Genomic DNA, 16,312 nt, shown 5'->3' on the forward strand with positions numbered 1-16,312 from the left:
TCAGCAATGAACTATATAAGCTTGGGATCTTAAAGGCTATTTATAGATATAACATGGTAAAATCTATTATTCTTTTTAGTTTTATTTTTCTAATTTCTATTTGCATGATTTAATTTTTTAAATTAAATTTCTCTCTCGTTTGCATGATCTAATTTCTCTCTATTTGTTCAATTAGTATAAGGAGCTCTAGTAAATGACATATTTATACAACTATTATATTGTGAGTTATATCATTTAGTAAATCCATATGTTAAATATGTAAAAGTACTTTTTATATACTTTTTTTTATAAGAAACAGCTTGGTGCAGAACAATGATAACAACGGAGTCAGAAAGATAGGAAATCAGGTCATTCCTTTGACCTATGTTGGCTACATTAATTTTAGGAAAATCACTTAATCTCCCTGAGCAACTAGACTGAGGTTTTTATTGCGAATCTATTTCAGTGTAGGAGGATGGAGAGATTGGTTTTCAGTAAACAAGCATGGGAATCAAGTTTTAACTTCTTACTTTCACTCCAAATTAACTAATTAAAAAAACCTGTTGCAAGAGATTTCTCCTGAAAGTAAACCAACTGATTTATGAACAATAATGAGTTGCTAATGTCACAAAAATATTTTCAGGAAGCAATTAGCACACTGAAAAAAAATGATGATAATGAATGTTATCTTGCACCTTTTATTTGATTAGATATAGAAACAAATGTCTCCATATAAGGTCATTCTTTCAGGGAATGAATTATCAAATCATACAAAAAGGAATAACTAGATTTCTCTTTGGAAGACTATAAATTTTCTCTTGGAAATCTGTACATTTTTGTTCATCTTTAATGTTTTTGTTTCTTTTACTAATGAGAAGAATTTTAAAACTTAAGATAACAAAGACAATGTGTATCAATGGAAATCTTAATTTTTTTCCCAGGTTATTGCAATGGTGCCATCATCACTTAGTTTCTTTTCATGAATGTCCAGTTGTGGACGCCATTATGATGACTGAGTTTATAGCGTTTGGGAATCAACTTCCAAACTGCCAGACTACTGAAGCTTAATTAAAAAACAGAAGGCATGGCTGAGTAGTTTTTGGAATCTGAAAATTATTCAGTGCAAGACACATGAGACAACAAACATGTTTTTTGAAACATTGCTCTGCTTTTCCTGCTTGTGTGCAAGCTTCTCTGGATGGATGGGTTTCCATTTCATTTAGTTTGTTTGTACTCCATCTTTCTTTTCAGATCACCCTATTACTTTGCTATCTCTTCAAAATTTCCCAAGCTGTCTTGTAGTTTGTTGAAAAGTGCACTCACTGGAAAAAAAAAATACAAGTGGATATATCATCACTTTCAGCTACTTCAGTGACGGGTATTAGTTTCCTCCTTAAGGTTTCTAGATTTAGGACTCTGATTCTATTGAAGGGAACACTATCATGAATTTTCACAGGTCATGGAAATGTTAAGGTCTGAGTACATACGTGGGTAGCCAGTAGTCCCTTTTATACTATTACGAGAAAGGAAAAAAATTCTCTAAGGTTTTATACATTCATTTATATTAAGAGAATGGAAATATAAAAGGAGCAGTGTCTCCCCTCAGTCACATGAACTAACTATATTGGGACTTTTATTTCATCATGTATGAATCAGAGGAAATTGTTGAAGTGATAAAAAATGGATCAACTTTTAGGAAAGGTTGTAAGAATTACAATGTGAATTGTCTTTAAATGATGACTATGTGGTGGGTGATGTGATTAGATTTGATAAATATTTGTGGGAGAATAATTCTTTAGCATGATACTTAAAGTGGAACACCAGAGAAAAAATATAAGATGCATGGAAAATTAAAATGAGTACTGTCAAGTTTTGATTATCTACTTGAGTATTAGCTACTTTATAGGTTAACCTGATGAATTTTTAATCTTGAGTTGGCTTTTCTTTGCCAACTCATGTATGTGCTTAGGGAATATAAAAGAATTGCAGTATTAACTTAAATCAAATAAAAAACAAAAAATAAAAAAAACAAGAAATTTGTATTATGCATTCTAAAATCAAATGCAAATGATTTTGTGTAACATATGCTTTTTTTAAAGACTTGTCCTGCTACTATTTTTAACCTGTTCCCACCTTGTAAATGCAAACAAAAAATAATACAATTTCTAAAAGTAGAGAAAGTCTCATCCTTAGGCTTTATAAACTCCATTTTCCTTATAAATAAATTCTGTGATGTAATAAAATAATCCTGCAAAGGGCCTTTAAAGCCTCCAGAGGGGAAAAAAGAAGGTATTATATGACAAGTAAGTCAACAATCAATCAAAGATACGGAAAAGGAATCACAATTTAGAGAAATTAAAATACTAGAGAGTCAATCAATTCACCCAGAAGTGGACTAAGTCCTAGAGATTCAAAGATACTGGTAAAACAAACAATCCCTACCTTAAACATTCTAATGGAGGAAACCACGCATATATTATAGGCAGAATATGTACCCATGAATGCATGGTGGTTTGGAGAACATGTCTTGGAGACTGGAGGGTGTGGATGGGTGAGTATGAGACCAGGAAAAGCTTCATGAAGAATATTGTATTTGAGCTTAGTCATGAATGAAACCAGGGCTCCCAAAAGGCAGAGTTGACATGAAAGGACATTTTTTTTTTTTTAGTTTTTGCAAGGCAATGGGGTTAAGTGGCTTGCCCAAGGCCACACAGCTAGGTAATTATTAAGTGTCTGAGGTCAGATTTGAACCCAGGTACTCCTGACTCCAGGGCTGGTGCTCAAATCTGAGGTCAGATTTGAACTCAGGTACACCTGACTCCAAGGCCTGTGCTCTATCCACTGCACCTTCTAGCCGCCCCGAAAGGACATTCTTGATGTTGGGGAAAGTCTCTACAAAGGCACGAAGATATAGCATGGAATCCAGTAGGCCACTGTCAATTTTGGCTATTTTTTTAGTCTGTAATTTTTTTGTGGGGTCACAGATTACTTTTTTTAATTTTCCCTTAGATGTATACTAACATCCCTGTGGTATACTGATTTATTAAAAAATTTATGGGGTGAAGTAACAGTATCCAGGTAGATTACACGGACAAATCAATATTAGTATTTAAAAAAGCATCTAGAAAAGATTGGGCATTGACTTTGAATATTTCAAAGGTTGAAGACTAAAAGTCTGCTTCCAAAATGAAAATATATACTTCATTTGAAGACTTAAACATTTTATTAGGATTCATGTCCCTCCATCTTTTAAAAAATTTTTTCTTTCTTTATTTCATGTCCTTCCATCTTAAGAATTGCCATTATATTCATGGATAGCTGGATAAACAAGAACAGAAGTAAAAGTACTTACAAAAGGAAGCACAAAGTCTGAGTCAAGAGGAAGCCTCTAAATCTCTTTCCCTTTTATCTTCTATCACAATGGCTAGCTCTAGCTCTAGATCTAGCTAATGCCATATATCTGTTTTATTTTTGAAGCTGTCTCCATGAATATTGTAATCATCAACATCCATACTACCCTTTAGGCTATACTTTTATTCTTCATCACTTCACAGAAGTTTTTGCATTTTTTCTGAATTCTTCATCTGTATCAATATCTTTATATCATTATCTCTCTATACATTTTCATATATATTTGCATGTATATACACAAATGTGCATGTGTGTGTGTGTGTGTGTGTGTGTGTGAAGAGATCTATAGAAACAGAAACTCATATATCTGTTAAGAAAAAATCTCACACAGAGATGAATATCTCTCAATTGTTGACTGTCCCCTATTTGAAGTAGGTTTCCTTATCATTGGAAACTGCTAAATCACAGCTATTCAGCAATGATCACCACACTGAAGACATTATTGTACAGAATTCTCAGGTCCTGATAACAATGACAGACTGGGTTATATTTGGGGTTTCCTATTAAGACCTCCAATAATCAACAATAAACTGACTCAAATGAACCCAGGTTTCTTTTATGTTGTTTCTGGTGCTAAGCCAAGAGCAGTGTTGCTTTGCTTAAAGCATCTTGCCTGAAAGAACAGTGAGACAAGGCTTCAGTCTTCCCACATCCCTATCAAGTCTTACATCTAGTTCATTTTTCATCATCCATGGTAGTGGGAATATGTGAGAGTACAAGGAATTGAAACTCACAGGAATAGGGAAATCTCTGAGTTTAAAATATATGAATTTGTATGCTCATTCCATAACATTCCATAAAATAGGTGGATTTGAATATGAATTTGTGTGCCCATTCCATAACTTACTTCAACATTTTTAAAAGTAAATTTTTAGGGGTGGCTAGGTGGCTCAGTGGATAGAGCACCAGCCCTGGAGTCCGGAGTACTTGAGTTCAAATCTGGCCTCAGACACTTAATAATTACCTAGCTGTGTGTCCTTGGGCAAGCCACTTAACCCCATTGCCTTGCAAAAACAACAAACTAACTTAAAAAAATAAACTTTTACTATATAGTTTATTTTTACCTTAACTAAAATTTCCCCCCCCCTATACTTGGACCCCTTCTTCCTTTCCAGAGTCATCCTAAATCACAAAGAACATTTTTTATTCTACCACTTTCCAAGGTGTTAACAGGTATCTCTATATATACTATTTGATTTTCTTTTACTTAGTAAAAGGTTGTTGACAACTTTATGGACTAACCCACAATCTTTAAATAGTTGCTATCAGTGTTTTCAAATGAGAATATCATTTGTTTTTAGATTGAATGAAATCACAAAATTCTGTTCTTACCAACAGTTTAAACCTTCTCCTAACTAAATCTTGATGTGATATTACTGAGAGATAGCAGCATTGATTTAAATATCTATTCGTTTTCCCCTGTGTGGAGGAGATAGTGCCAAGGAGTAAAACAGGGAAAATAAGCAACAGGAGGGAGAAAAATGCATGCAACATGGACAACATCCAAAATGTATAACCAACTGTCGGATAATTGATAATTGCTGTATCACTTACATCTACAGCTTTAAGTCTAGCTAAGAAGGAAAGACAACAAATAATGAGTATAGTTTTTCTATTAAGCATAGTTTATTCACATGGTTCTCTGGCTCCTAGATGTCTACCCCCTAGCTGTTCCGCAATATTGGAAAAATATGTCATTGGCAGTAACAGCTGATTCTTCCCCTTTGTACTGCCCGCACTAACCTGTGGGAGTCCTGGATGTGAACTCAGGATCAAAATGAAATGTATCTTCAGGTCTGCCCACTGCTGGTTTAAAAGGTGGCTTGATCTCTTTTCTGTACAGCTTCTAGAAAGAGAACCATAAAACACACTGAAAAAATTCAGATACTAGAAATGAGGCAGGTTGCAATGACTTTTTTTGAAAAATAAAAGTTGCTTCTTTACTTAGGTCATCCTAACTTACAAAAGAATTACTAAAGATGTAGAAATAAAATATTTAGTATGGAGGGTAAGGATTGAGAACATGATGAGTTTCCTTATCTAAAAAATGAATTAGATAACATGAATAATGAATGCAAAGTCATTTTGTAAACCATAGAATGCTTTACATGTGTTAACTATTATTATTGTTAGTATGGCAACATATATCTTCTAACCTGTGACTTCATGTGAACTTGCCTTGGGTGCACCCCCCTGGGTGCTACTTGGGTATTTCCATTTCTTTGTCATTAATCAATCAATGAACATTTATTAATGGTGAGGTACTACAGTAGACCCTGAGAATAGAAAAGTGAAACCATCTCTGCCCTTAAGGAACTTACATTCTAACATGGAGACAATATGTATATTATACTTACATCTGAAATATTTACTGGTGAGGGGGAGAATCCCACAAGTAAGGGAGCTCAGGAAAAGCTTCATGTAAAGGGTGGCATGTGACTATTGGGAATGGCTTTCTTTTATGGTTTCTAAGTTGACTCTGAAAGCAATTCTAAAGGAGGAATTTCTAAAATGGAACAATAGTAGCATTTTGAAATCATTTTTTTTAAATCTCCCACAGTGACCATTTAGGAGGAAATGACACTCATTTGGTGGTTAAAGGTTGCATTAGGGTTTAAAATAGTTTTATTACATTATGAAATAGATAAAAATGGGATAATTTTTTTCTATGCATACCCATATGCCTCCTCCCATGGGACCATGATCATGTTATGTTGTGGGGGTAGCAGAAATAACTGGCTAGGCTAAGAGCTCATTGTTTTAATCTCAGATACTTTGTTCATACAAGTGCTGTTTCAATAAAATAGAATTAGTGACTCCAGTTTGCCTCTAGCCACCATTTTGTAAAGTCAAGTTTCAACTTTTTGGAAGTCAGCTGATTTGGGAAAGTCACAGAACTACTCCCCCTCCTCCCTCTCCCCACTCCCCTTACCTCAGTGTGTCCTGATCCTAGCAAGAAACTGGGTGTTTCAATCCCTATAATCCTGTTTTCCTACTTATTTCAATTATATGTGGAAACCAAGGGTCAGGGTCCTTGTGTGGACCAAGAGCCTTGGACGTGATTTGTTTCTGTACTTGAATTCATTGCTAAATAAGTCATTGTCTGAATGTAGCTGCTTAGTGTCTTCATTCCACTAAAACACTGTGAATATATGTTAGACACTCATAGTGGTCCAGGAGTAAGTATTTGGGACATGACAGAGATTGTCCAGAGTCTTGTTAATCCTGGTTTCACTATTGACTTTTGACATAATTTTTTTTGGGCAAATTTTTGGCAAAATTATGCCATGGAAATGCATCATCTTTAAGCAATATGAAATATTCATCAAAACTAGAGGTAGGGGTTCAGAAGAGGAAAATACCTTTGAAAAATGAACAATTAACTAAGAAGATGGCATATGGGAATGGAATTTATGTATATGAACCCTAATTTAAAATATTGGAACAATAGGCTGCTGGTAAGAGATGTAACAAGCATCAATTAAAAAAAAATACATTTCCCTGGGGATTTATGAACCTGATGAAGAGTGTCTTAACTCATAAGGAAGGGAGACAGGGAAATCCAATAATACAGATTTACTAGCACCAGAGGGAACAGAAGAATAATAAATGTGAGGGTCCAAGAAAACAGAAAAAACAAAGACAAAACAAACTATGGGCAGGATAGGTATATATATATATATATATATATGCAAATATACAAAGTACAAGTAATAAATAGTGTAAACTAGAGGTTCCAATATTAGGGGCAATTTTGACCTCAGAGATTTGGTTGGATGAAATTCATAACTCAAAATATACCTTATTCAAAAGAAGTGGAAGAATAATGTTATATATTAGTAAATTGAGATATGTAGAAATTCAGGAACTCAAACATGAAAAACATGGTGGAACACATTTGAATGTGAATCAATGAAGGGAAAGTTACAAAGGATACTGATGTGGGCTAGAGGATATAGCAATGGGAAATAGTATTTTGGTCCTAATTTTGATAAATAAGGAGAACCCAACTATTGAAATAGAGTAAATGTGATTAAGCAACTACATCATAGAGTATGTGTTAAAGGAAAAGAATATTCGGCATAGTATGATGTCTGTCTGATCTTTTGAGAGATTTCAAAAAGTAATAAAGGGTAGGTTGGACCTGTGGGGAGATATGTGTGTATATACACATACATATACATATGTGTGTATGTTTACATCTATGTATCTATAGCTATACATACATACACACGTGTGTGTGTGTGTATGGATACATAGACAATTGGGGTAGAGTGACTTGTGCAGGGTCATACAACTAGTAAGTTTTAAGAATCTGAGGCTGGATTTGAACTCAGTTCCTCTTGCCTCCAGGGCCTAACTGCCACCTAACTGCCCCCTGTAGACTAATATTTTATGGAGGAAGTTAACCTAAGAATAATAAAAAGATCTTTAAAGTCTGAGTCTATTTATAACAAATATAACTTCCTTAATATATATATCTTGGTAGTAGTATATATTTGTTTGCATATGGTCTCCCCCATTACTTTAAATTACATCTTCAAGTTCTTTGAGATCAGGGTATCCCCAGCTCTTAGAACAGTGCACACTACAAGTTGCTGCTTCTCTTCAGTTGTTTCAGTCATATCTGACTCTTCACAGCCTTTTTGAGGTTTTGGTGACAGAGATACTAGAACAGTCATTTCCTTCTCCATTTGTTTTACAGATGAGGAAACTGAGGCAGTGTTAAGTGACTTGCTCAGTGTCACACAGCTATTAAGTGTCCGAGGCCAGATTTGAACTCATGAAGATGAGTCTTCCTGATTCCAAGTCCAGTGTTCTTTCCAATGTCCTAACTAGTGTCCCCAGCCTGGCACATAGTAGGAATCTAATATATGTTTATTGTTAAAAGCAGAAATGATTGAGCAAAAGAAAGTGGAGTTTTGGAGAGACATGTTTGGCTAAGGAGGGATCACAGGGAGGTGGAGCCAAAATAGTGAAGAAGAGAAAGCATTCTAGCTGAGTTCATCCAACATTTTATTTCAAACAACTGTAAAATAAGCATCAAATTGAATTCTGGAGTGGCAGAGCTAACAAAAGGTTCAAGTGAAACACATTTCTATACCCCCAAAGCTTATGAGGGGAATGTCTGAGGCAGTTGCTGTATATGATTGTGATGAAATTCTAATGTGCTATAAAAATCATGAGGTAGATCATTTCAGAAAAACAGGGGAAGTCTTATATGAACTGAAGCAAAGTATGGTGAGCAGAATTATAAGTACATTGTACCAGTAACAGAAATAAATGATCATTTGTGAAACAACAACTACTCTGCTCAAGACATAATCCAAGAAAATTCCAAAGGACAACATGATGAAAAATCTATCCATCATCAGAGACAGAAAAATGATGAACTATGAATACAGACTGAATTATTTATATCACTTTATTTTATTTTGTAACTGGCTGGGCTCCACTCCTGTTGGTCTCCACCCTTGTCTCTTGGAATCTAGAGCTACTACCAAGATTCAGTTGAGATTGTATTTCCTACGCAAGGCTTTTTCTGGTCTTTCCCAATTGTTTGTGTGTCTCCAATATATCCCTAGAATCCCTTTACATACATTTTACAATGATTTATTTATAAATATGTTCTCTCTTCTCCCAACCCAGTAGACTTTAAGTGCCTCGATGGTAGGCCTATTTCATTTTTTGCTTTATATCTTCAGCACCTAGGACAGGTGCTTGCTAGTTGAGCTGAATATGAAGGACAAATTAAATTATTTTGCCCCAAAGTCTGTAACATGAATTGTTGTACTTCAAAATTAAGCTGACATGAAAATGGAGGTTGAATTTCATTTAGGATTTTTAACTTTGCAAGATGCACACTAGCAATTCTGACCTACATTTTCAGTCTGTGATACTGTGGAATGATTTGCACCCAAATGAAAATGGGCTTTATTTGATAGAATATCCTTGGTACTACTTTAAGATCACCTAATTTTTTTTTCATGGCAAACAGGGTTAAGTGGCTTGCCCAAGGCCACACAGCTAGGTAATTATTAAGTGTCTGAGACCGGATTTGAACCCAGGCACTCCTGACTCCAATGCCTGTGCTTTATCCACTATGCCACCTAGCCGCCCAAGATCACCTAATTTTTAAAAAGGGCTCATGACATAGGCCTTTATAATACTGATATAATAATTTTCACAGATATAAATAATATAATAGAAAACCCTAAATAGCTATAATTAATAGTTGCTTTTATACCAAAAATGTCACTTTCCAATGAGAGAGGAAATAAAAAGCTATAGGTGCAGGTATAATGGATGTGCTAACTTGGATAGCACTAGACTCTGCCTTAATGGAATTGGAAACCAATAATAGGATGGGGTTATTGCCCCTCAATGTTTGTCTCCCACAATCAATCTCAGTTCCAAGTTAATAAGTCTCAGCAAAGTAAAGGGCATTCTTATAGACTGCACAGGAAATGAAATTGCATGAATATGCAGGTGTAGAAGAATGACAGTGCATAAGAAAGACTAACAGAGAAATTTAATATATATTCTCATGCATTCTGTTGCCTTTAGTTTTTAATAGTTTTAAAATGAAAGGTGACTTTTCCATTATTTTGTCTCATTTTAAGGAAACTTCATATAAAATCTGAATTTATAAAAGCAGAAATTATGGGATTAATAATCACTTTTAATTGTTTTAAGAAGGATTCACTGTTAGTTTCCTTGAAAAATAAAAGCTTCCTTGAGTACTTGAAATCAGAAAGAGAAAACATATTAAGAAAAGAATTCATGAATTGAATTTTCTTTTCAACATGTCTTGGTGCATTGTGGCGAATGTAAGCACTAGTCTCTTTTCTAATGAATAGCTTCTCCATAGTCAAGAGAGCCAAGATTCTTAGTGCAAGGAGGCCAAGGATGGATTGGAAACTCTCCAAGTACTTAATTATGTGGGTTGCAATGCTTGACTTTCCTTAAAGCTTTGGAAAAATACTCTTTTTCTGTGTTTATGGTATGAGCTTCAGAAATAGAAAAAATCAACAATAAACATTGTGTTGGTCACTATCACAAAACTCAAGGACAGAGGTGTTTCAGCTATAATTAACTTGTTAGTTTTTCTCTTTGTTAGATGGAGAAAGCTCTGAAAGAGAAGTTCTCCAGAACTTAAAACTCATTTGTGGGTCTTTTGAAACCAATGGAAAAGGCAGCTAGGATCCATCTGGAACACCTGTCAGTTTTTCTATTTATGGCTGGTTGAGTCAGTTCTTTCTAGGGCTGCTCGTGACCCAAAGATTCCACAGGACAGCTGCCTTGTGACAGATCTTTGCCTCAAAGACACAAGGGTACCTTTTGCTGGCATTTTGGGGCCATAGAAAAAAGCTAAACAGAGACTGATTTATCCTTATGTTCTCTAATTTGAATCCCCCCAGGTAAGTCCTTAGATTCATCACCCAGGCAGGTCAGTTGTTAGCAAAAGGTCTGAGAAGAAAGATCTTCAGAATTCCCATATAATAATGACTGTCTTCTTGCAAAGTAGATGTAGTTTGAATGTCTTATTCCATTATGCTTTCATTTATCTATGTAGTTAAGAAATGAACAAATGCATACTGGCTGAATACATCTTTCCCTAAATTTTCCCACAGGATTCCTCTAAACCTTTCGCTGTTATCACTACAAGATGTATTTGAATACCAGGAGGCATGCTTAATTGACTCATCTGGCATTTGCACTTGCAGGGCTAGGTGAGGAAAATGCAGGTGAGAATAAGACAACTTGGAGCAGGAGAAATAGAGAAAAATGAGCTGATATGAATAAGGATACTCATTTAGAGAAATCAGAGTTTGAACTAAGACTAGATAGGACTCAGGGAAGGGAGAAGAGTATCAGTGAGATACATAACATTCTTCTTATGAAGCATATTCTTAAAGTCAGAAAACATTGCTCTTTTTTGGAATGAGGATATATCTCTTTGGTCAAAGGCTACTTGAGCCTTTGGAAGTCAACAGTACATATAGTCACAATTTTTAAAACTTGCTTGAAGGGGGGCAGCTAGGTGGCGTAATGGATAAAGCACCGGCCCTGGAGTCAGGAGTACCTGAGTTCAAATCTGGCCTCAGACACTTAATTACCTAGCTGTGTGGCCTTGGGCAAGCCACTTAACCCCATTTGCCTTGCAAAAATCAAAACAAAACAAAACAAAAACTTGCTTGAAGGAAATTAGTGCATAGTCACAACTCTGCAAAAATAATTATGTCAGTCAGTCTAAAACTTTGCTACTTTTCTTCATGGGGCTATCTCAGGTAAAAACTGTAATGATTACAAATAACACTACATTCTCTCATTGTCTCAACTCTTATCAATTTCCACAATTTCAATATTACACAGATGTAATACTTGATGGTTCTTTAGCAGCTTTTAGATCTTCATTATTAGGAAATTAATGGTAGAAAAACCCCATTATTATTTAGCAATTATGCCAAATGGAGCAGCTAGCTGGTACACCAGACCTAGAGTTGGGAAAATCTGAGTTCAGATCTGACCTCATAAAATTGCTACTGTGTGACCTGGGAAAAAAATCACTTAATCCCTATTTGTCTAAGTTCCTCATCTGAAGACCAACACAATGTAGGAGGAAACAGCAAACCATTCCAGTGTCTTTGTCAAGAAACCCCCATGGACAAAGTCTGTGGGGTCATTGTAGAGTCAGTACAAATGAACAACAACACTATGCCAGTTATTTTGTTAAATTCTGAAGAAACAAATACAAAAGTGTGAGAGTCTCAAGGGATCTGCATTCTATTAAGGAAATGGGAGAAATGATTGACTTTGAAAATCAAAGAGATGGTGAATAGAGTCATAAGCGATTTCATTTATATACTATTCCTAACTGCAATGGAGGAATCAGTTTGATTGTTCCTGGAGGAAAAGGTGAAAGCGGTTAGGGTGGAATATGGATTGTGGATGGGGCTGGCCAGAGAGAGTGGGTCTTTCTTCTCTGTGATTGTATACTGAACTGGTTAGTCATGACAGTGTTGGCCTCCAGAGCTGTGTTGGTTGTCCTACTGGGCATGATGTTTGGGAAGTTCAGTGCTCTAGAGAGAGCAATGGCAAGGTAGATGGAAATAAAATGGCAAGGGTGGAATGTGGGGTGTTTCTCGAGCCTGCTGGCTATGGAAGGTCATCTGACTATATACATGAAAATCCAGGCAAGATATATTTTTCCCTTTATCCCTTTTTCCTTTGGCAGATTAATGATGATAAATAAGTTAAATAATTTGACCTTTTTTCAAAATGCATGAATAAATCTGAGACAGTCATGTACCCCAAAATTCTGTCTATATCCTATTTTCTGGTTCCATAAAAATACCTCAAACTCAGAAACAACCTTTCTTCCTCAAATCAATGTTAATTATCTAGCACATTAGTATTGATGTTGGCTGATTGCATGCAAACTAATGCAAAATACTATGTACTGACTGCAGGAACACAAATATCATCTCTGCAATAACAGGGACCTTTCCCCTTAACAATACAAAGATCAGTGCGAAACATTTGCACAAGATCAGGGCTTATTTTGTTGTCCAAATTGACTTCCACCCTTGAGGGGTCTGCGGATAGCTTGGTTGTTATTAAGGTACCATAGAAAGAAGTCAAGCTTCAGCACATAGCACAGTCTCATTTGGGATCTCTGGAATGCATATGAACTCAGCCTTTCCTATAGCTTTCAAAAATTGAGACTGGAGAAAGAGGCCAATTGTTTTTGCAAAGTTTGCCTTCCTTAATTCCACCCACACTTGCTCATTCTGTGCCCCATCTTTTGTCCTTTCTCCTTTCTTCTGCTGCTCCCCACTTCAGTGGGACATGAAAACAGAAGCTCCAGTCTGTAATAATAACATTTGAGAGCTCCCCAAAAGCACAGTGACAGGAAAGTCAGGTGATAAGATATTTGAAAAGATTTAATATGGATAGTGCCTGAGTATGGGGTTCTTTGCTATCTTCTATAGAAATTAGCCATGTGGCTTATCATATCCATTTCCAAAAGTTATTTTTCAAATTTAGCTTCTTAGAAAATCCACTTTAAACTGCACTTAAAACTAATGCTTTACAAAGAACCTCTCATACTCTTTCAATTTAAGTCCTACTATGTGGCTCAGAAAAGGGAGAAGGTGAAAGACAAATTATAAAAAAAAGATGATGGCTGCCATCATAGATTTTAATTTCAGGGCTGGCATTTTTCTGAAATGTTGAAAAATCCTATAATGTCAGAGCTTGAAGGTAATTTAGAGATTATTTAGTGCATTCCCTTCATTTTCCAGATGAACCTCAGAGATGCAATGATTTATTCCAGATCACATAGCTAGTAATAGAGTCTAAATGACAAATCAGATTTTTGACACTTATCAATCCATCAGCAAGCATTTGTCAAGTGTCTGTTATGTGTCAATCACTGTTTTAGGCTCTGTTCACACAAAATCAAAATCAGACCTTGCTCTTAAACTGTTAAGAAGCCAAGCTTGGGAAGACAACACGTGGCCATATGCATATATATCCAATAGAAACAAGGTGACTTAGAAGGAAATCACCGACAAAAGGGGGAATCAGAAAAGGTTTCACGTGGGAAGTGTCACTTGAGTTGAGCCTTATAGGAAGTTAGGAGTTCTGAAAGCCAGAAGCAAGGAAAGAGTGGGTTTCAAGTAAAGGAAAGAGACAATGTAAAAGACATGGAGGCAGGAGATGGAACACTGTATATAAGAATTGTTTCCTCTAGCAAAACTTCTACCTTTTAAGTATAAAGAGTGACTTCTTTCAGGTCCTAAACCAGATAGTAACCTGAGCCATGTTATTTTTCATGGTTAAAGAACAACAAAAAAATGCTCTATTTTGTTCATGCTGATTCCTTTCCCCTTTTCATCCATCACTGCCTATCCACATCCTGCCTGTCTTTTAAGGTTCAGTTCTTATGGTAACCTTTTTTTCTTTTTTTCTTTTAGGCAATGGGGTTAAGTGACTTGCCCAAGGTCACACAGTTAGGCAACTATTAAGTGTCTGAACTCAGGTACTCCTAACTCCAGGGCCAGTGCTTTATCCACTGCACCACCTAGCTGCCCTTTATGGTAACTTTTTAATGAACTTCCCCTAATCCCTCCAGCCAGAGGTCATCACTATCATACAAATTGTATGAAGAGGTGAAAAATGGGAGGTTACCTCTATTTTGCTACATAGAATGTGTGAAATTGTAGGTTTTTTACTTTTATAAAGATTCTGCTTCATTCTAGTCAAAGAATCTTTCTATACGCATTTCTGTCACTTTCAAAAAGGATCCAAATATTATTAAAAGGAACCTCTTTACACCCAAAGAAAATACACTGTAAAATCTGAGAATCTTATGACACGTTACCAAAAAACCCCCCCCAAATTACTATGCAGTTTTTTGTTTTTTGCAAGGCAATGGGGTTAAGTGGCTTGCCCAAGGCCACACAGCTAGGGAATTATTAAGTGTCTGAGGCCAGATTTGAACTCAGGTACTCCTGACTCCAGGGCTGGTGCTCTATCTACTGCGCCACCTCATCACCCCTATGCGGTCTTTAAGGAGAGAGAGAGGAATTTTAAAGAATTCTGAGGTTTTAGAATCATTTGGTGGTACAAGCCACATTTGTGCACAAAGAAATCTCTCTACATTCATCAGGACAGCACACCCTCCTCTAAGTACAGAATCATAAAACTGAAGTTCTAAAGACCTTAGATTGCATCTCAGAGGAAATCCTTGGGATAACCTTGGGTAAAATTGTGAAACAGACATCTCTCAAAAGGTTTTCATGTCTGGCCTTCATTCTCATTTTCTAGGTACCCAAAATTACCATGTTCTCAATTCTTATTCTCTTATCATAGTCTTCTCTCAAGAAAGGACATAATATTGGTCATATTATGCTATAGCATGAATGAGTAATAATGTTTGTTCTTCATTTTTGAAGAAGACCATGACATCAGGGAGATGATGCCATAACAAGAACATGAATTGGATTTGAGTGAGGGGGGCTGTGCTAAGTTATCAGCCTCACTTTCTCTTCTGGAGTCATCTAGGTCCAGTAGCCAGATATGAATCAGGATGTGAGGCAATCAGGATTAAATGACTTGACCAAGATCACACAGCTAGTAAGAGGCAAGTGTCAGAGGCCGAATTTGAACTCCCATCCTCCTGAATCTAAGGGCAGTGCAACTGAGCCATATAGTTGCCCTAGCATGAATGAGTATGTGTTAATGTGTCACTTTTCCCAGTGGTATGTTTATTTTAGAGTTCATCAATAAGTATAGAATGAAATTTTGTTAAAGGAATTTTTCTCTCCTGGGTAAGTGGGGGTCCCAAAAGAGGGGGCACAAAAAGGTCATTCCCAATACTTCTGAAATAACTTTGACTCCATTTTTCTATCTGTCTGCCACATCCAAGCAGAGAGGAAGTCCTGAAACACGCCCTAAGATTATCTGACTTTTTGACATACATATCCCACATATGTATTGAATTCACAAAACTTGACAAAAGAATTTTAAAGATTTCCAGTGGGATTTGCTTATAATGTTATTTGTGAAATGGTGTTGGTTAAGATAACCTATGTGAATTACAAATGCATTTCCATTGTGTCTGGTTACAATTCGTCTGAATACAGCCATCTTCCAGTTTCTATATGTCTGCTATCACATTCATATAATATTAGCATACTCTGAGGACATTCAATATATTACTTACATTCCAATCGATGGTAACAAAGAAAGGATGACGTTTAATTTCTTCTACTCCATCAAGACCAGCACCTGCCAACAAAAAGGCAAAAAATGAGCATAGCAGTAAAAGCAGAATGTTTTCTTTCTGATAGCTTATAGTGATGTGGTAGTCAGACTATAAAAGTTTGTGTTTTCTATAAAATGGTCTGTATTG

At 35.9% G+C, this 16,312-nt stretch overlaps 1 protein-coding gene across 4 annotated transcripts in view; it reads right to left on the bottom strand.

The window, feature by feature from the left end:
- Positions 1-16,312, bottom strand: part of RPS6KA2 (ribosomal protein S6 kinase A2) — a 455,741-nt gene that overhangs the window by 42,100 nt on the left and 397,329 nt on the right. For all 4 annotated transcript variants that reach the window (XM_074188016.1, XM_074188018.1, XM_074188017.1 and 1 more), the window contains 2 exons: positions 16,124-16,188; positions 5,134-5,236 (listed from right to left, as the gene is read on the bottom strand). In XM_074188016.1, the coding sequence (XP_074044117.1) occupies positions 5,134-5,236; positions 16,124-16,188 (168 nt within the window). The remainder of the gene's footprint in view (positions 1-5,133; positions 5,237-16,123; positions 16,189-16,312) is intronic.

Source organism: Macrotis lagotis, chromosome 5 (genome assembly GCF_037893015.1).
Source record: "Macrotis lagotis isolate mMagLag1 chromosome 5, bilby.v1.9.chrom.fasta, whole genome shotgun sequence".
Lineage (NCBI taxonomy): Eukaryota > Metazoa > Chordata > Mammalia > Peramelemorphia > Peramelidae > Macrotis > Macrotis lagotis.